We start from the raw sequence: 21,779 nt of genomic DNA on the forward strand, positions 1-21,779 counted from the left end.
TAGCTGCTATGTAGACTAGATCACCAATCAGAGGCTGAAAACTCCACTGAAATTTTGGGCCCTTACCACTTACTGCTTTGACTTTAACCATGTTATTTGACCTCTCTTAGTGTCATTTAATTATTTTCAAAATGAAAAGGTTAAAAGTTGTCATAGGTGGTAGTGATTCAAATTTTCTACTTTCTTATATAACATATAGTTAACAGATTTTAGATTGCAGTTAAATTTATTTAAGATTTGTGGCTACTGATTTGAATGTTTAGCTGAATTATTATTGCAAGATAATAATGCAAGTAAGATGGGCTAAGCCTTGGTGTTTTACTGGCAAGTTATTTGGATGTGGTCTAATTTTTTTATTCTTACCATTAGTAAATTGAGTCTATTCACATTTGATTAATAAACCTGCTGTATTTGAAGTGGAAGCTTTGCAAACAATAGCTGGCAGATCCACCAAATACGAGGCTAGTATCTAGTTCTTGAAATAAATAACTGAGCAGAACTAATGCTGTCATGTGTCCTACTGACAAAGGAAATAACCTCCAGTTAACTTAGGGTGCCCTAAAACTCATTAAGATTTTCATCCTTATTCATTACTTAAATTAAATGCAACAAGTAGAATACTTACCATAGTAGATCTCAGCCAGCAGTGACAGGAATGAAACATAAACCCCAAAATTAAAAACAAAAGTTTTTATACTAATATACTTTAGTACATTTTATTTTCATAGCACATCAGTTGTGAACATTATGGACTATAAACTCCTATAATGTAATATTCTGTTTTATTTTATATATTATAAATATACAATAGAAAAGTACTGTATTTTGCTATAAAATTTAACGAATTCAAACTAAAGCAACTGCTTTGTTTCACAGCAGACATAGTTTACGGATCTGTTGTAATCTATATTACTAAAAGTCTTCTTTATGTAACTCTGCATTATTAATGCACAGCTAACTCTAAGCATGAGTGTTTTGTAAATATTAGCTATATAGCCGTGGTTTTACTTTGTGAGTGGTCCTTTTAGATATAGGTGCTTGAGTGATCACAGTGCCTGACGCAGTATGTGCTAAAAAACAAAAAGAGAGTCTGGGATGAACACTTCACCCAAACTGAATCAATGGAGTTTCACTTGGGGATTCTCTTTAGGGATTCAGAGACAACCTCTGCTCATGAATTTAACTCTAATTGTGTTCTAGGAAACCCAAAAAGTACTTGTTTTTTCAATGGGGAAGAAAAATCAGTAATCAAGGAGACCACAAAAAGAGAGAAAAGGCAGAGATAGTCTCTCATGGCTTTTCAGTTCCTGATTGGAGCCCACAGGGAATGAATGGGCTTGCCCCTAGTTTGCATGAGTGAAACTCACCTGTCAAGCACAGCCCCACCTACTCTCCTTGTTTTTGTTTGTTGTTTTTCAGGTATCTCAAGTAAGGTTCTGTAAATTGGTATGAAAATAACCTTAACTAATGTATGTTTTTAAAAAATGATTTTATATCATAAAGCTGCAGTTGAAATCATGTCCAACACTAGCCAAAATTTACTGTGCAACTATGGAGGAGTAAGCTAACCTCTGTGATCTTTCATCTTCTAATCTCTACAAAGAAGGAAGGAGCAAAAGAGAGGAGCTTCTAGAGCTCTCTGATGTCTGTATCTCAAGAGTTTGAGAGTATCACCTCATCAGTGAAGCATACTTACCTTAGATATATTTAATCACGATGTCAAATTGCTTAGACTGTTTTGAAACAGGTTTCCCTTAAAAATCCCTAAAGGCTTGCTATTCCTGTCAAAGACATATTGCAAGCCATTTTGAAATCAAGAATTATACTTAAGTTTTTCCTTGATATAAGGTCAGCATGTCTTCATTTTGACATTAACACTATCTTATAGTTGTAGGAATTTTAGAAAGATCTTCTGGGAAAAATAGAGTTATTATCTCATTTCTATTATTAAATGGCTTTTAAAAGGCTATGAGGCAGCCCTGTTATTAAATCTCAAACCAATCTGGTGTCCTTAGCTTGACAAGACTCAACAACTTAAATTCTACTTCTCTATTACTTTTTATCTGTTACTTTGGATGCTATGCAATTTTCACAAAGCCAAAGACAATTTTTGAGACACTATAAAATGTCAAAAAAAAGGAAGACAGATTTAGAAAAGAAACGTTTTTTGTGTGTGTGCTTAAATTTTCTATAAAAAAAAAAAATCCCCTTAGATTTTTGTAATTATCTTTTGATACCAAAAATCTGAAGACTTTTATTACATACAGCTAAGGGCTATTCAAATCACAAAGATACATGAAAAATAGGATATGGCCATGGTAGAAGCTGTTCAAAAAATCATAAAGAGCAGGATACAATAAAGAGATTTTAAAAATGATAACACAGATTTTACTGATCAAATTGATACCTTAGAATTGTAATTTTGTTTTCTAGGTTATTTTCTATAGGTTATTTTTTTCCTGTACATTTTTTCTCTTTGGAGAAAAACAATCAATTGCAGATAATTATAAATTTAAAGGAGTACAACTGCCCCAACTAAAAATGAACATGGTACTTTAAGTGTATACCATTCTCCATTGACTAAAGAGACCAGCAAATAAATCACATGGTATGCGTAGATCAGTATCCTATTTTGTAGTAATTATAAGTGAAATTCAAGACTGAAAGGGCCAAAGGAGGTAAACCTAGCTGTTTCACATTAGGATACTTATAGCTGATAATTATCAAATGACAATTGCAAAATATTAAGATTACCTAATATAATAAATTTGTAATTTTCATAGAAAGTATTGGTACCTTAACAATTTGAGTGACCGGTTTTAAATGTGAGGAAAAATATCTCGATTAAAGTTAAGGATTACACAATTGTACACAGTGTTATTTCAGACCATGTGACAAACTGAACATATCCATAGCTGGAGAACAAAGCTGTTTCCTTTGGCTTAAATTCATGTCAATTCTGAGGGTATCATTCAGCAGCTATTTTCCAATTGCTTCCTTCAAAGTCACTCTTTGGCTATCAAAGTTAAAAAGTTTAAAACTTAAAAGCCCCAATTTGAAGACATGCAGTGTACCAATGCTATTGAAAGCCAAATTCTTTGAACTTTGGTAAACTATGCACACAAAGATTCCAGCTTTTTGAGGAGTGGTTCTGATCAAGATCGGTAGAATCAGAATGCAATAGAGGAAATGGAAAGAGAGGGAGACCTTGTCAGCTTTATAAGTATCTAGACATAAACCATATCTAAGTGTCTCTGTGGAGAATACCTCTTGGTATTAATGGAATATCATAGTTAGGTTGAAAATGCCTTTCTAGAATTTAGATAACGTGCTGCACTTATACTAGCTGTGAGAGTTTGTCAATTTGAAATGTATTCTATGAAGTTTGAAAATGAAGAATGTTTTCCCCTATTTTTGCTCTCTAGTACTTTCACATTTGAGAACACATAAGTATGCCTATTTTTTTTCAAATCCTGATTGTTTTGTTGCTTATCAATATATCTTAGAATTTCACATCCCCAATCTGCTTTATTTTTAACTTACTTTTATTGTTTTAAGTAATAATAAATGATCAATAACATTATAAAAATGATAGAAAGAATGAGAAATAAAAAATAGAGGCAGATAAAGAAATAAATATGGAAGTATACATACACAATTAGTATAGGACATATATTTTCTGTCCTCGCTACTGAAAGGGAAAGCAGTGACATCATAGTAGCAGTGAGCATAACTCATCCTCAGTACTTGATTTCTAAATACTGTTCTCTAATAAAAAGGATCAAGGTTCATTGTAAAGGTGGTTGATTGCAGGGCTCAGTCAGAGAAAATACAAGATGATTTGAGAGCATTTGTGCCTCTAGAAGGTAATGAAATACTAGGGAAAAATGTTTTAATAGAATAGGTAAATATAAAGGGCACAACAACCAACCTTAAGGAGCTCCCAGAACACAAAGCTGGCACAACTTAAAAAAGATATTACTGAGTCATTAACCAAAAGAAAAGTTCCCGTGGGTCTATATTAATATTAATAGATAACTGAATAAGTAAATGAATGGAGGAGAAGAGTCAACCATGCCTTTCAGAAGAATTCCAATTAATAATGTGAGAGGAATGAAATGAAAATTACTATTCAAATATATCAGTAATAATTTCAGATCCATCAGTGAATGCAAAGATTAGTGAATAAATGTTTAAGCAGAAAAAAAGATATTTGTGTAATCTTAAAGTATGTCCCCTCAAACTGTTACTAACTTTCTAGAGGAGAATTAACTATTGGTAGTGGCAGGTACCCCAGTGCATCAAGGTTAGCCTCACAGTAGTACAGAAACCTATACTGTTATGGTGTTCTGAGAAGGGCATGTCACCTCCATAGTAGTCTGTTCCACATTGCAGAACCTCAGTCTAATGATGAAACACAAAAGAAACCCAACCTGAAGAACATTCTGCAAAGTAACTGATCAGTACTCTTCAAAAATGTCAAGATCATGAGAGACAATGAAAGACTGAGGAACGTTTATAGATTGGAGGAGCTTGAGAATACCTGACAGCTGAATGAAAGGCAGGATTCTAGAAGAGAAAAGATGTGTGAGTGGAAAAACCAATTTGAACACATCCCCTTAAAGGAATTCTATATTCCTTCCTCTTTTAGACAGGATATTAAAAGTTAATTCAAATTCCATGGAAATGTTGAGAGCAATTTAGTTATAATAAGCTCTTTGTTCTTTTATAGGCTATAATCCAGAATATATATACGTATATACACACATATTCCTGAGATGTGTGTGTGCATCTTTGTGTGTGTGTGCATGTGTATCCAGATTCTAATGTTTTTTATTGACAGTGTATATATTTTATTCATTAGTTAAGAATATTAATTCCTTATATGATCTAATGACAAACAATAGTGAATTGAGCCTCAGAATATATATGTTTATTTACTGACATTTTTGAACACCTACAACATTACAATGATTTCTGTTTGGAGAAAGACAAGACATTAACTTTACAATGCCTGTATTTTACTTTGTATAAAGCCTACAGAAGAAAGTAAATTAACTATTAAAATTATTTTATGCAATATGAAAAGTAATTAATGCTCTGATATAGATATGAATTTAGGACTATGATAGGAAAGAGGAAGAAGTAAGTGTTTCTAGCTGGGTACATTATACAAAGATTTCTATGTAGGAACTAACTTAGCAGCTAGTCCTAAGTATGAAATTTACAAGAGTAAAGGACAGAAAAGTGAAAGAGGGAAGGGCAGTTTAGGTAATAGGAAGAACTTTACAGGAATTTGAGAATTGGAACAGGATTAAAGAAAAGACATTTAATTAACTGTGTCATTTACTTTCTGTATTCTGACATCTTAACAGAATATGTAGAATATCTTTCCATGAATTATCTTGAGTTAGGAATATGAATTATAAATATGATAAAGGACAGATAAACTGTTTTCCCTCAGAATATTTTTACTTATTTCTCTTACGGCCACTTAGTGTTTGCCTATATTATGAACTTATAAAAAAGTGAAAAAGATACTAAAAAAAATATATGAGAAATTGAAAAAGAGTTTAAAAACTGTGAGTAATTCATGGGATTATAAATAAGACATTGGTGCTCTGAAGTGAAGGAATCCTGCAGGGAACACAGGGAAGGAAGCCAAAGATGAGAACAAGGAAAAGAACAGAGTGATAAGAAAAGGCAATTGAGGATATGGCATAAGATTGTGGAAGATTAAAACAAAAAGTAGAAATAGGGAAAAATCATTGGAGAAAGCTGGAAAAGAAAGGCTTAAGAAAACACACTTTAAAAATGAACAAAAGAATAAATAAAAACTGTAATTAAGATAGAAACAATACCAGGTTGGAAAAGGCAATTAAGATTAAAATTAATTTTGCTTACAATTTAAGTATGTACCTAGTTTCTGCTGTAGTAAATCATACTGAAACCTCCTTATATTTGATAAATAAGAATTACATCAACTCTAATACAGAAATGTTCTGTCCTTAATTTTAAATAGTCACAGGAAATTAGGGTAACCACTGAGAAGGGTATGTGTTCAGTGAGTGTTTGTTTAGTGAATGAATAAAGATTAGGATAATATAGGTCAGGTCAGTTTAATCATTTTTTAACATTTTTATAAATTACAAGCTTTTCTTTGCCCTCTGAGACCACAATTAACAATCAATGTTTAGACTTATTTTTGATGTGATTACAAAAATACCTCTATTTTAGAGGTAGACATCTAGAATGTTAATGCAGACCAGCTCTTTTGAGCATCCAGTATATGCTCATGGTTGCTGCGGCCAATAGAAAATATAAGCATGACTAAGGCATTAAAGGTTGTTTATAGTATAAGTTTGTTTGTTTGTTTGTTGAATAAATCAGACTTTGGAAAATATATCAGATCCAAAACTTACTAGCTAAGACTAGGCAAATTATTTAATCTTATGCATAATCAGTTTTATTGTGTATAAAGCTGGGGAAATAAGATTTATCTTACAGGATTATTTTGAAAATTAAATGAGATTATGAAAATAGAGTACCTACTAAAGTAATGGTACAGGGAAGCACCGAATAAATGCTGGGTGTTGTCATGATTATTCATTCATTTAGTAACTTTTATTGTGCTCTTACTATATTGTAGCCATCATCATTATTAACATTGTTATTATTTACTAAATATAATTCTTATCCACAAATGACATATCCAGTGAAGAATATGAGTCTTGAAACAATTGTAACAATTTTATGACCATATTCATTATTTTATTTGAATATAGAAACTATCATAAGGAATTAAATAAATCTTCAAGGTAAAGACAAAGCAATGTGGAAGTATAGATAAAAATTATTATTCTGACTGGAATATTCAGAAAGGCTTCAAAAAGAAGGTGGTAATTGAGTTTGATTGCAAAAGAGCAGTGGTATTTCAGTGACAAAGAAATGAGAGGGAGGTTAGGATGGAAAAATACCCAAGTCAGAGAACACAAGAACCAAGATGTAAAGACTTCAACAAATACGGAACTGCTGTTGTAACTGGACAACAGGCAATCATGCTATAAATGAGGAGTACCTGCCATGTGCCAAGCATGGAAGATATACTTTTGAAAATGACTACAATAACTTTTACTTTTTTTCTTTCTTTTTTTTTTTTTTTTTTTTTTTTGGCGGGGATGTGGGGCATGGAGTTCGCTTTTATTGCCCAGGCTAGAGGGTGATGGGGTGACCTTGGCTCACTGCAACTTCCGCCTCTCCAGTTCAAGCAATTCTCCCGCCTCAGTCTCCCCAGTAGTTGGGATTACAGTTGCCTGCAACCCCACCCAGCTAATTTTTTGTAGTTTTAGTAAAGAGAGGGTTTCACCATATTGGCCAGCCTGGTCTCGAACTCCTGGCCTCAAGTGATCTGGATTACGATAATTTTCACTTTCATAGTGCTTATAATACACTGGATGATGTGACCAAGGAACAATTGGACCCAGATCATAGATGGCTTGAATATGGCCTTAGATGTTTGAATGTTCTCTAAGTACTGAAGGCTGTGTTTCAGAGAAAGTGATGGACTGGCCACCCATATAAAAGTGAACTACTGCATTGTAGTTGCAGAGAGGCTAACATTGAGAGGCAGTAGTCATCTTGACAAAAATGAGGAAGATGAGCACTAAGATAAAGATAAGTAACATGAACAAAAGAAATTAATATTTTGTAAGAGAGTTGTTAGGACTGGTGAGATATAATGAGGGAAGGAAAGGAGTTGAACATGATCTTGAGGGCCCTACTCTGGGAGGCTTAAAGGAATTGTCTGTATTTGTCACAGGGAATCAGGAAGAGCCAGTTAGGGTCAAGAGTTAGAACATGTTAAGCTTAGCAGGCTTTGACACTCAGCGGTGTCTATTAAGCAGTTAGGAATTGGTTTATTTTGTTTGGAAGAGGTCAGAACTAGCCAAGAGATTTCATAGTCCTTGATAAAAATAGGGTGTGATACCCCTAAAAGGGATGAGTTTGTAAATAGAATGAAAATAAAATGTTAGAACTTACAGAACAGCTTGTTCATAACTTTTGGAGTCATACTACAGGTGGTTCTGTAGAAACACTCCATTTAGATTTAACAATAAACAAACAGCTCTTTGTTATGAGGGGAGGAGACTATTCAAATGATGCGCTCCTTCTCCTTTACCTGCTATTTCAAAATGTCTTGGTTTCTTCATATATACCTAGAATTTTCATGAGCAGTGAGGTAAATGAATAGAGATTATTTCTGTTCCCAGAAAGTAGCTTTGAAGGATGCTGAAATCATGGACGAATTGAACAACACCGCAAAGATTCACTGTAAAGCTGAGACAGCTAAAATGTCAGCGGCTGCCACTTGCATAGGCTTCTTAGAAGGCACTACAAGGAACCATAAACGTGTTTGTGGTCAAGTGTTTTTGCAAATGTTAGTTATTTAAACTTTCATCAATTCATACTTCTGTCTCTATTCAGATTTCACCTCCCTTTTCCTTCTCTTCTTATTGGGTAGTTCTGAACAGGCTACAGGCAATGTTTTTTGGGAAAGTTGAAGTAAGAATACATTTAGTTTAGGCTTAGTGGAACATATGTCTACATTTTTTGAAAAAACAGCTTTATCGAAGTAAAATTGACCTATGGAAACCTGCACATATATTTACAACTTGATGAATTTGGACGTAGGCAAACCCCCATGAAATTATCACCACAATTAAGTTAACAGACAAATCCATCACCTCAAAAAGGTTGTTCTATGGCCTTTTTGTTGTTGATGATGTTGTTTTAAGAACACTTAACATGAGATATACCCTCTTAATACATTTTTAAGTGTACCAACACAGTGTTATTAACTATAGGCACTATGTTGTACAGCTTGTCTCTGGAGCTTCTTTTGCATAACTAAAACTTTATTCCCATTGAATAACAACTTTGCATTCCCTGACAGCCGCCGTTATACTCTCTGCTTCTATGAGGTTGACTATTTTGAGTACCTCATGTAAATGGAGTGTCTGTCATGGAACTGGCTTATTTCACTTAGCATATTGTTCTCTAGGCTCATTCATTTTGTTGCAGATGGCAGAGTTTCCATCTTTTTTAAGGCTGAGTAATATTTTTAGTCTCTCTCTGTATTGTTGGTATTGCTGGTCACCCAGTTTTTGGCAGAAATGTGGCATATTTTGTTGCATTGTCATGATAATATGTCTTTTTGCATTTAAATTAACTTGGGAACTGATTTCACTCAGAAGACTGAGCCCCAGTGTCATTTTTCTTTTCAGACTCAAAAGTTTATTTTTATAGAGCAATAAACAAAAGCTAATACATCACCTTTCTTTGTTTAATTGGTGGGATTGTTTCTTATACAGAAAATAATAATCATTGATAACATTTACTAAATGCTTATCACTTTTAGCTATTTTCAACTACATTTTATAGCGAGAAAACTGAGACAGAGAGAAGTTAAATAATTTTCCCAATGCTAAACAACTTGTAAGTGGCAGATCTGGAATCCAAAGCCAGTGACTCAGGCTCCCATCATTAATTTAAACCACCAGGGAGCTCTGACTCTCTGTCACTGAGTTAGAAGCCAGAAGTCCCTGAGTTTAAAATCCTTGGGGTTTTAGAAAGTTAACTTCTAATAATCCTCAGGCTTCTTATCAAATAAATGGATGAAGCAGTTAACTTCTAATGATCCTCAGGATTCTCATCAGATAAATGAAGGTGGACTAAAACATAATGTTGGTAACTTTGGGGTGATCTCATGACCCTTTGAGAAAGCTGTGATCCCTTTATCTGACATAGAATAGATGTAATTATGTAATTAACAAACATCCTTGGATACCCTGAATCCAGTATCTTAGCCCTAGGTTAAAATCCCCTGGACTAGAAAATATTTAAATTTCTTACAAATCTAATATTCTGCTACCTTAAGAAGAGCTGACTTCTAGTTTATTAATGACTTTTTAAAGAGGACAAGAGATTACCATTACAGTGACTTATTAAATGATTTTCATTATATGCCTTATTGGCAGGTTGGTTTGTGTTGTATTCTTTCCTGTAACTTTGCATTTTCTGAATGCTGCTGACATCTTTCACTTGAAGACATTTTTTATTAGAAGAAAATTGTTAGATGCATCTGGATTAAACTGCTCTGAAGATGTTATGGTGTTTACCATAAAGCTATAAAATAATTTATGTTTTCCTAGTAAATGAGATCTGAAGAACAACCCAAGTGTCAATAGCAAAATCAATTTGAAAAGGATCTACTATGAAATGAGGCTTCTCAAATAAAATGTAGTTTAACAAGAGAGCATTCACTCTGTCTTCCTTCTTATGGGGATACTTTGCATTAGAATGTAAAAATGATGGCATGTTTGGAAGCCGTAAACTTAATATGTATCAAACTTCATGGCTTTCAAGATCAAAGGATTAAGTTTCAATTTAAATGTATGGATTTTTTGTTAAAAAAAATAAAGTATCTTACTAGAAAACAGAACAAGAAACATTTTGTGTGTTCTTTCTATGTCACCTAAGGAAATTGCAAAAGCATCCATTTGAAGTTGCATAAGATTTAGTATACACAATCAGGAAAGTACTCTGTATAGATTTTTAAAAATGTATTAGTAGTATTCTGCCCTTGAGCCAAAATGCTTAATAATTTGATTTTTTTTCCATTTAAAATTTGGTTGAAAGATTGTTCATTATTGTTGAATTTCAACATGATTGCAAATTAAATGATGCAAAACTCAATAAAGTAAAATACACAAAAGAGCAATTAACATGTTATCTCAGTAAGTATGTAGAATAATGAGAGAACACACTGTTCTACACTGTAGCATATAATTAAGATGTAGTCATAAATCAGGAAAATATTATACCTTGTTTAGATGCACAGGTGGCTTTTAGAAAGATTGATTAGCTCCTCTTTCCCCCTTGAGATGTGAGTTCATAGTTATTCCTGCAAAATTAAACAGAACATTTTCTCATACTTCCTACAGTAGGTATGCTTCAATGCAAACAGCATGACGGAGATAAATGTTTGCAAAGTGTTCATCTCCTTGTCTGTTTCTATTCCAGATGCTCTCTACGATGTCATCACTGTGGGAGCCCCAGCTGCCCATTTTCAGGGATTTAAGAATGGTGGTCTGCGGAAACTACTCCATAGATTTGAAACAGAGAGAAGAAAGTAAGTAAAGACACGAGGAAAGCACAGATTCCATTAATAGTATCTTCCCTTTGGGGAAGCCTATATACAAGGTTAGAATAAAGAAGATTGGTCCATCACAATATACAGTTCTTAACATCTCTAACCCATTTGGTAATACAAAGTTGTTAAATATCTCAAAACTACCAGAGAAGAAGTTAGAGTGAACAAATTGCCTAAGTGTGTTGCTTGTTGAGAAGCATTGTGATGGCAGAAAATTTTCCCAGAAGGCACACAACTAAGGGGTGATATTCTAGTGTCAACTATTGCTTGCTCAAAGGAGGTGTTCAGGGATTTAGCTGGAAATACAGTCTAACTTAACTGTGGAGCCAAAGATACTGAATGTAGATTATGGCTCCTGATTTACGATTTTTAGCCTACTAGTAATTTCCATGGTGGCCTGAGGCACATTTAATTGTGCCGCTTGAAAAAGACACATCCATACAGAAATGTATGTTCTGTTCCTTAGGGAAAAGGCATGACCCAAAAACCAGAGTATTAGCACTATTATTTATCATTTTAATATACTGTTTTTCCAGTGTTTGTTTTCAGATGCTTTTGAATATTGCCTTATACAGGTTTGCAGCAGCAGATTATTGTTCTCCTCCATGTCTCATCCACTTAAGCTTGCTTATCCTATAATATTCTCTAGCTATGACCACGCTCATGTGAAGCATGCAGTGCCTGTCCAGGCCTGAAGAATAACTACTTTCCTTTTCAAGTAGTTACTCTTCCTAAGTTAAGAGCTTCCCCCCCCCGCCCCGCCCCCCCCCCCCCTTTTTTTTTTTTTTACTTTCAGGTTCTAAGGGTACATCGGCAGGTTTTTTTATTTTTTTTATTTTTTTTAAATTTGTTTTCCAGGGTAAATCGCATGTCACAGGGGTTTGATGTACAGGTTATTTTGCCACCTGAGTAATAAGTATAGTGCCTAAGAGGCAGTTTTTCAATCCTCGCCCTCCTCCCACCCTCCACCCTTCTACCCTTCCACCCTTAAGTAGGCCTGGTGTTTGTTGAAGAATCCAGATTTTGAAAGTTAGGGGCAAATAGTCATTCTTTAGTCACAGTTGATTTAGCAATAGTATTAGAAAATCTATTTGAGTGGCAAAACCGGAAATTATTTTAAAGTTTTATCACATGTATCAAATGTAAATGTGTTTTTTGGTGCCCAGGTGTTTAGGGAGAAAGCATGTAAAGAAGGTTAGAATTGAATAATTGACTTATTATATAAATATATAAACTACCAATACATATATATTTTTCTTTTTTCCTTTTAAGGAATTGACTTTGGTACAATATTAACTCAGTTACAGTTCTTATTCTGATTTTTCAAGTTTTTTGTTTATTTTTGTTTGCTTGATTTTTGGTGGGAGAGGTTTTATAGTTTTATAAAATTATACTGCATGCATAGATTAGAGTAACCATCACTATTATGAACATCGTATAGAACTGTTTCATCACCACAAAAAACTCCCTCAGTTTACCCATTAATACACCCTTCTCCCAAATATTATTGCAGTGGGGAGTGGAAGTCAAAGTTTCACCCATGGGCTCTGCAAGGGAGGGGCATCTCCTAATAACTTTATGGGAGCTGGAAGTTAATTCAAGCCATAGGCCCCATGGGGAAGGGCTGCCTTCTCTACTGAAGTGGGGGTATGAGTGGAAGACAGGGTTTTGCCCTTGGAATCTGAGTGGGGATGGAGGGTGTTTCTTACTGATTCCCTACTGTACCATTCTCCTAGTGGGGGAGGGGCATGACATTTTTGTGGTATTCACCCCCAGAACAGGTTGATATGGCTGGGCCACCCTGTTCCAGGTTCTTTGGCTTTTCCTGGGTGCTTTTTTTTTCTTTTTTTGATCAGTGCTTTGGTGCATTAAGGAATTCTGTGACACCCAGTTTGGGACATTATAGGAGGCAAGAAAAATCCTGTGAAGCTCACTGCCATATCATTCATTAAGTCCTGAGGACCCTAACCATATACCTTCTGTAGTCTACCGTTAAGAGTCTTTTGATAGGTGGCATTTCTAGATGTTTTGTCTAGAGTGTTCCATTGTGATTAACAGGGGAAGCAAAATAGATTGCATTTAGTCCATCTTGTTTGGAACTATGTCTCAACCTTAAGAGTTGACTTATTTCATTTTCTCAATTAAATTGTAAAGTATATCACCAAATTAGAAGACTGAAAACTGCCCACAGCACAGTTGGAATCCAGTTGTGCATATAAAGCGTTAGTATGTGAAATATGGAACCTAACCCTATAATTTTATAAAATACATTTCTGTCAAAGACAACTGTTGAGTTCTATGTTGACTCTAAATAATATTTCTTAAGTTTTAAATATTTGCATAAATATTTGAATCCTTCACTTTTCTTGATTTTTCACTGGGCTGTTACATACCTACACACACACACACACACACACTCTCTCTCTCTCTCTCTCTCTCTCTCTCACAGATCTTGGGCTAATTTTAACACAAAAGTAAAAGTGTGTTCAATGCTTGCAAACACTGATTGCTCCAAATTTTTCATTTGATTCTATATCCCATTGCTTTATTGATAAAATACAATGAAGATTTTAAAAGAAATAAAAAAGAACTTTCTGTGGATCTTAAAATAACTCTTTATAGGGCAGTGGTATGGGACAAATACAGCTTGCTGAGGCAATATACTGGTGAGTGCGGTTATCAGCCTACCCGTTAAATTAAGAGCTGCCCTGGGCAGAGACTTCATGACTACAGAGTCATGGCACTATGCCAGTACTTTTTCTACAGGCTTTTTCAGCAACAAATATTGCATTTGTCAGTCAACAGCAATGTATTGAAGTAAAAATGACTATATGAAATGAGTAATTTGGGCTTTAGGTTAAAGTAAACAATTACATTTTGCAGGACACGAAATCACAAATGAGGAAATTTTTCTTTGCCTCATGTTTGATTTGATGTCACCCCCCACAAAACAACAACAACAACAACAACAACAACACAGATAGCCAAGTCTTTTAGGCCAGGTTTTTGGGAGCTACCACAGCCATTGTACTATTTAACCTCCGTTTATTTTTTTCTCAGCTAAGCTAATAAAATACTGTCATCTGATAAAAGACATAATTTATGTTTATGTCACTTGGTGATCTCTTTTGTGATGAATACATTGGCCACAGAATGAAAAAGGTTTTAGTGTAAGATAATATTGCTTATAATGTTTATATAAAGTAATTGAGGTCATACAACCATATTTATTAAGAGTTACAATTAGGGAGATTGAACTTTTAAAGCACAGTTTCTGAGTACCTTATTCTTGTGCTTAGAAACTTTGAGGAGTCCATGCTTGTTCACTGGGCATTCAAAGCATCCATGATTTCATCCACCAGTATCTACCCTTATCACCCATTTCTCCTATTTTTGCTTCTAAAATGCTATATAAACTATTTCCTAAATGGGCTTCATGTATTTCTACCTTTTCCTTTTTCCTCATTCTGTTCCCTTTTACAAGAAATTATTCTAGTCTCCTCATTTTCTACCATTTCTCATTTCTTTCTATGAAAACCATTTACACAATCCTATTCAAAATTCTACACATGGTCCATGTGAAGATTTCACCCTTATAATTAGGCTTTTCTGATTTCTCAAGTTGATTTGATTCTCCTCTCTAATACTTTATTTTTACTTCTCTTATAGCCTTACTAGGCCACAGTAATGTATTAGGTTTTTTCTTGTGTGATGTTTCTGTGATATACTCTACTTTCCTTGAATAAGAGATAGAGCACCTTGTATATATAAGTATTCTATAGATCCAATACAACAGGCATTGGAATTCACATACAAATCAGATATAGTTGCTGACTTAAAAGTGTGAAAACTAGAATGGGAGAAAATAATCATAATGCAATAAGATTAATTGCATTAATAAATAATCATAATGCAATAAGATTAATAATATAGAGAGCACGGTTACCAGCCTTGGCTGCATACTAGAATCACCTTTGGAGCTTTAAAAACTTTTATTTATAACAGGATATCACCCCAGACAAATTAAGTCAAAGCCTTTGGTAACGGGACCCAGGCATCGATACGTTTTTAAATCTTCCCAGGTGAGCCTAATGTATAGCCAGAATTGAGAACTACTGATATAGCTGTAAGTGAATAGTGCTATTGGAAGACAGACAAAAGGTCTGGAGAATAAAAACAGAAAGAGCTACACAGATGAGTTGAACTTGAAAAACTGTATAGAACTTCCATTGGTATGTATCAGGCAGAAAGAAAATATAAGTAAGAGAATATTTATTGAGGTAAGGTATTAAAACTCACTCACTGAGAATTTTTGTTTAGAGAATCCCAAACTCATTAGAGAGTTGCAAAATGGAACTGAATGTGAGAGGAAAGCTATAAGAATTTTGATCTTTGACAATCGGGTTGAGTAACATACAGACACATACAATTGAACATATCATAGAGGATTTCATACTGAAAACTTGATATCTTTCTAAGATAACCAAAGCTCTAATTACACATTTTTTAATAAACCCAAATCAGGATGTTTGTAACTTATATATTATCTTGTAATATCAAACATCTACTGTACCTAGTGTCCGTTGATTTACTTCAATACCATGTGAAAGTTTGTGAATTTCTCCTTCAAAACATGAATCAAGTTTTTACTTTTAGTATTGTTTAAAAGACAAAACTTTATTACTACAACGTATATTTTGCTTACTTTAAAATGTTCTCTTTTTTTTTTTTTTTTTTTTTTGAGATGGAGTCTTGCTATGTTGCCCAGACTGGAATGCAGTGGCACCATCTCTGTTCACTGCAACCACCACTTCCTGGGTTCAAGTGATATTCCTGCCTCAGGCTCCCAGGTAGCTGGGATTATAGGTGCACATCACCATGTCCAACTAATTTATTTATATATATGTGTGTGTGTGTGTGTGTGTATATATATATATATATATATATATATATATATATATATATTTTTTTTTCTTTTTTGCCAAGACAGGGTTTCAACATGTTGCTCAGGCTGGTCTTGAACTCCTGGGCTCAAGGGATCCTCACATCTTGGCCTTCCAAACTGCTGGGATTACAGGCATGAACCGCCACACCCACATACCCAGCCCTTTTGAACATTTCTTTCTTTATTTTTTAAGTTGGGTTTTCCTCTTATTGCCTAGGTTGGAGTGCAATGGTGCGATCTCAGCTCACTGAAACTTCTGCCTCCTAGGTTCAAAGAATTCTCCTGTTACAGCCTCCCAAGTAGCTGGGACTACAGGTGCATGACACCATGCCCAGCTAACTTTGTATTTTTAGTAGAGACGGGGTTTCACTGTGTTGGTCAGGCTGGTCACAGAACATCAGATGCAGACAGAACTTTCGCTAGGTAGGATTATGACCTAAAAGCCTAACTCTTTGATTAACACCAAAAAGTAACTCATTAAAACCAAGAGCCTTTGTTAAAATGAAAAAAAAAAAAAAAAAAAAAAAAGCTTTTGAAAGGCATGTTAGCTTCTTCTAGAGAATCTGAATTTGGTACTATTTATCAATTTATTTATAACAACAGAACTAATGCCCTGCAAGTGGTCTTAATTTAAATGCCTGTCTTGAGCGCTTACCCTAATTACACACCCACCTTCCCTGAATATGTTCTAGATGCTCACAGTGAACATTAGCTTCCCCCAGATTTCAATCAAAAAAGAAAAAGCAATCACTTTGAAAAGTCTTAAGGAAAACAAACTAGAATTGTAGTGATAAGAATGTGGCAGGCTGTACTTGATCCCACAACAACTACAGCCTGTGCTGGAATTAGGGGACTTTTTTTTTTTCTAGATGGAGTGTCACTCTGTCACCGGGTCTTGCTCTGTAGCCTAGGCTGGAGTGCAGTGGCACTGTCTCAGCTCACTACAACCACCACCTCCTGGGTTCAAGCAATCCTTCTGCCTCAGCCTCCTGAGTAGCTGGGACTACAGGCGAGCGCCAACATGCCCAGTTAAATTTTTTTGTATTTTTAGTAGAGATGGACTTTCACCATATTGGCCAAGCTGGTCTAGAACTCCTGACCTTGTGATATGCCCACCGCAGCCCTCCAAAGAGCTGCGATTACAGATGTGAGCCATGGCATCCGGCCTTGGGGCATTTTTTAAAGAAAAGTAAAACAAGCTCTGTTCCTGCTGCTAACAAAATATCTTAACTAGGTAATTTATAAACCACTGAAACTTATTGACCTAAGTTCTAGAGACTAGGAAGTCCAAAATCAAGGCACTAGCAGATTCAGTGTCTGATGAGAGCCCGTTCCTCATAGATGGCACCTTCTAGCTGTACCCTCACCTGGGAGAAGGGCAAAGCTGCTCTCCGGGGCCTGCCATTACAAGGACAGATCCCTCTTGACCTCATCACCTTCCCAAGGCTCCATCTGCTAATATCATCACCTTCCTGATTAGGTTTCAACATATGTATGTTGGGGAACACAAACATTCAGACCACAGCTAGCAACAAACAAAGTTAAAGCATTCTTACTTCTATAAGATCAATGGTTACAAAGTCACAGGGCAAAAAAACTCTGGAACTGAGTTTTCTTACTACTGTATGGAGAAATAAAGGTGGATATTTTCTCATTCTCTATTATAAATAAAAGGGTTTTTGCATAAAAAGGGGAAAAACATATCGGGGAAATAAGCTGTCCATAACCTGTAACATAGCAGGCATCCAATAAACCGGGAATGGGAGAACTGGATGCAAAACCTTATGCTGTTAACTTTGAAATGTATTTTTCTGATAGAATTATTAACCACTACTTAATTTGGGAGATATAAAACATACATTCACATTTCTATGCATTCTCCAGTAACAAATGAGCAGATTAATCAGTAGTTACAAAATCATTTGTTTTAATTATCTTTACTTCCATGCTTAAGGATAAAAATTTTTATTTCTTTTTATGGAAGAGAGTGAGTGATTCAATTCAAAAGCAATATAATTGTATCCATTATTTGACTGGGGATGGTAATTCTTTTTCTCCCTACTTGGAGTGTTTTTTTTTTTTTTTTTTTTTTTTTTTCTATTTTTAGCACGATCCCTAGATTCCTCTTCGGCTTGGACTTGTCAGTCACAGACAGTGCAATTCACAGAGTCTTAGATCTTAACTATGCTTAGTATTTTGCATAAACTCATAAGTCATGCCATATATATTTTAAGTAGAAATATTTTTATCCTTCATTGATATATATTTTAATAAATAATTTCATTGGTCATTTTCCAGTTTTGTAAAGAAATATGCTTATTGGAAAACAAACAAAATCAAAAGGAAGAGTTTAAAATCATACTTGTAATATTCCTCCTTAACAACAATTACTGGTGGCATACTGGGTGCTCTTCCAGTCTTTTTTTCCACATATAATCTACATCTTCATATATTTTTCTATTAAAAATTGAAAACTGCAAAACTGCCTTAAATGAGTAATTTTTAAGTTACACAATACATGTAACATGGGCCAAAGCGTGATGGCTTATGCCTGTAATCCTAGGACTTTGGGAGGCCGAGGCCAGTGGTTTGCTTGAACTCAGGAGTTCAAGATCAGCCAGAGCAATGTGGCAAAACCCTGTCTCTACAACAATATACAAAAATTAGTCAGGCTTGGTGGAACATGCCTTTAGTTCCAGCTACTTGGGACACTGAAGCAGAAGGATCACTTAAGCCTGTAAGTCAGAGTCAGTGAGCCAAGATAACACCCACCTGGGTGACAGAGGGAGAACCTGTGTCCAAAAAAAAAAAAAAAAATTATATGTGTGTGTGTGTGTGGGTGTGTGGGTGTGGTATGCAAATATATGTATATTTATGTATATGGATAGATACTATATATGCACACATACACATGTAATATGAATATAACACTTTTAATTTATAAAACAACTTAAATCTTTGTATTTCTTTGGAAGTCATGCCCAATACTCTAGATTTAAAAATATCAGCCTCATAAGCTATAGCTAAAATTTATCTCTCATTCACTTTAAAATATACCTTATTTTTTTCTGTTCAGAAAGAACATTTTCTGTCACAAAATTTTCTTTTAAAAATTATGGTAGAATTACATGGGCACTGTGGAAATAAGAATCATTTAAATGCCCCTGCCAGTTCCTTTTTTTCTTTTGAACTGTGTTCAGTAGCTGACAATACATCATTTTGAAGGAGATGGTAATCTAAGTTTTTGTTTTGATTATAATTTGATTCCTTGGTAGTATGCTTTTTGTTTTTTTGTTTTTTTGTTTTTCCCCCCTGCGAGTTCCTTGTTGGCTACTCTCAGCTCTTAACTCTCTTCATATTTTGGCAAATACAGGCTAGGTCTGCCAAAAGTGTTCACCAGGTTTCTCTTCCCTACGTGGGCTTCTCTATATACAACTCCTTGTATATAACACCAAATCTTCATGGAAAGAGAGTAGAGTGCCCTTAATTCAGTAGTCATGCTGAGACTTGAACCTACTACACAAAGTAAATAATGAGGCCCGCAAAGCTTTGAACTAAGAGTGGCACAAGTGAATCGAAGTATTTTTGCTCCATTTCACATGATTCTGAATGAATTTGTAATGCAGTTTTTCTTCCTTCTTTATTTTTATTTAGCTGTGTGCAAAAAAAAAATATTGCTTATAGGCCACAAATTCAAAGAATAAAAAGGCTCATATTGTTGAAAGCCTACCTATTCTAGTCCTTTTCTTTAAAATAAACCAATCTGGGCAGTTCAATATATTTTGTTGCAAGATTTCTTCTTGGAATGTCAAATTAAGTTGTAGCAGTGATTCTCTTAGTCTACAAACTCAAATCTTGAGAATGTAATGTTCTTGACTTTTCTATAATTGTTTAATTTTTCTGTTCTTCATTCTGAGACAAGCAGAAACTTTCATCTCAGGCAATTCATAGACTCTGTTCCCAGAGTGGGTTTGAATTCTGATTCTCACATACTGTCTTTGTGATGTTAGTCAGATTACCATACGTTTCTGTACCTTAGTTTCCTCATCTGTAAAGTAGAAATAATATTGCTTACCCAAGAGGGTTTTTATTAAAATTTGATGAGTTTATATATACTAAGCATTTATAACTGTGCCTGGCACATGATGAGGTCTTCATTGATATTAGCTATTATTTCTGTAATATAAATAACGAATACATTTTCACAAAAATGTTTTGTCAATTTCTCAAGTTGATGCATGTACATCTTATTCTTTCTGAGTGCTGAGTAGAATTTTATTTATTGGATTTATCATAATTATCTAACCCAAATACTATTGATTGTCATTTAGACTGTTTCTAAGTTTTTGGTTACAACTACTTGCACTTGTAAGATATATCCTTATTCATATATCTTTGCAAATTTATGGGTGTTTCTTCTAGATAAATTCCTATACTTAACTAAGTAAAACTAAACTTAAGAGGACTTCTTTCTTAACTAATAAACTAAGACTTCTTAGTTAAGAGGTAGTTAAATTTTAGAAGTAATACCACCAAAAAGTTGTATTAATATGCATAAGATGCCTAATTTCTCATTCAGTCTTGAATGCTGAGCTTCGGGTATTATTTGCATGTGAAGTAAAGGTATGACTGATGAGGTCCATATATATGTACATTTATAACCATCTAGCAGATAGCCCCACTTCACTGGTATCTCCCATACACTTCAAGATTGAGATACTGAATCGTTTTGCATCCCTTTGGCCCTCAAACTTACTTCTTTTGGGGTTATTTTTCTTTTTAAAAGTTTTTGAAATTATACTTTAAGTTCTGGGGTACATGTGCAGAATGTGCAGGTTTGTTACATAGGTATACACATGCCATGGAGGTTTGCTGCACCCCATCAACCTGTCACCTACATTAGGTATTTCTCCTAGTGCTGTCCCTCAGCCCTCCACCCTACAACAGGCCCCAGTGTGTGATGTTCCCCTCCCTGTGTCCATGTGTTCTTGTTGTTCAACTCCCACTTATGAGTGAGAACATGCAGTGTTTGGTTTTCTGTTCTTGTGTTGTTTGCTGAGAATGATGGTTTCCAGCTTCATCCATGTCCCTGCAAAGGACATGAACTCATCATTTTTTATGGCTGCATAGTATTCCATGGTATATATGTGCTGCATTTTCTTTATCCAGTCTATCTTTGATGGGCATTTGGCTTGGTTTCAAGTCTTTGCTATGGTAAACAGTGCCACAGTAAACTTATATGTACATGTATCTTTATAGTAGAAAGATTTATAATCCTTTGGATATATACCCAGTAATTGGATTACTGGGTCATATAATATTTTCAGTTCTAGATCCTGGGTTATTTTTCTTAATAAAGAGATATGACCATCCACCCCACTATTGAGTGCAGCACCTGAAAATCCTTGACAACTTTTTTTTTTCCCCTGGCTTTCACTTAAAATTAATTTACCTTCTTATAAATCTGGAAGTCATTCATTTTAATAATGAAATATGGGTTAAGATCATTCTAGCCCATAGAACCACTGTCTTTTAAATATTCTACTGCCAAATCTCTTAATTACTGTCCTTCCTTCCAGACTGGCTCTCATCCAGTCAGTTATCCTTATCTTGGTTGGAATT

General features: G+C 34.6%; 1 protein-coding gene across 8 annotated transcripts in view; it reads left to right on the forward strand.

Moving 5' to 3' along the window:
- Positions 1-21,779, forward strand: part of INPP4B (inositol polyphosphate-4-phosphatase type II B) — an 841,422-nt gene that overhangs the window by 658,114 nt on the left and 161,529 nt on the right. For all 8 annotated transcript variants that reach the window (XM_032246545.1, XM_032246548.1, XM_032246546.1 and 5 more), the window contains one exon: positions 11,083-11,191. In XM_032246545.1, coding sequence (XP_032102436.1) covers positions 11,083-11,191 — 109 coding nt within the window. The remainder of the gene's footprint in view (positions 1-11,082; positions 11,192-21,779) is intronic.

Source organism: Sapajus apella, unplaced genomic scaffold (assembly GCF_009761245.1).
Source record: "Sapajus apella isolate SASKATOON/1434 unplaced genomic scaffold, GSC_monkey_1.0 scaffold61, whole genome shotgun sequence".
NCBI classification, from domain to species: domain Eukaryota; kingdom Metazoa; phylum Chordata; class Mammalia; order Primates; family Cebidae; genus Sapajus; species Sapajus apella.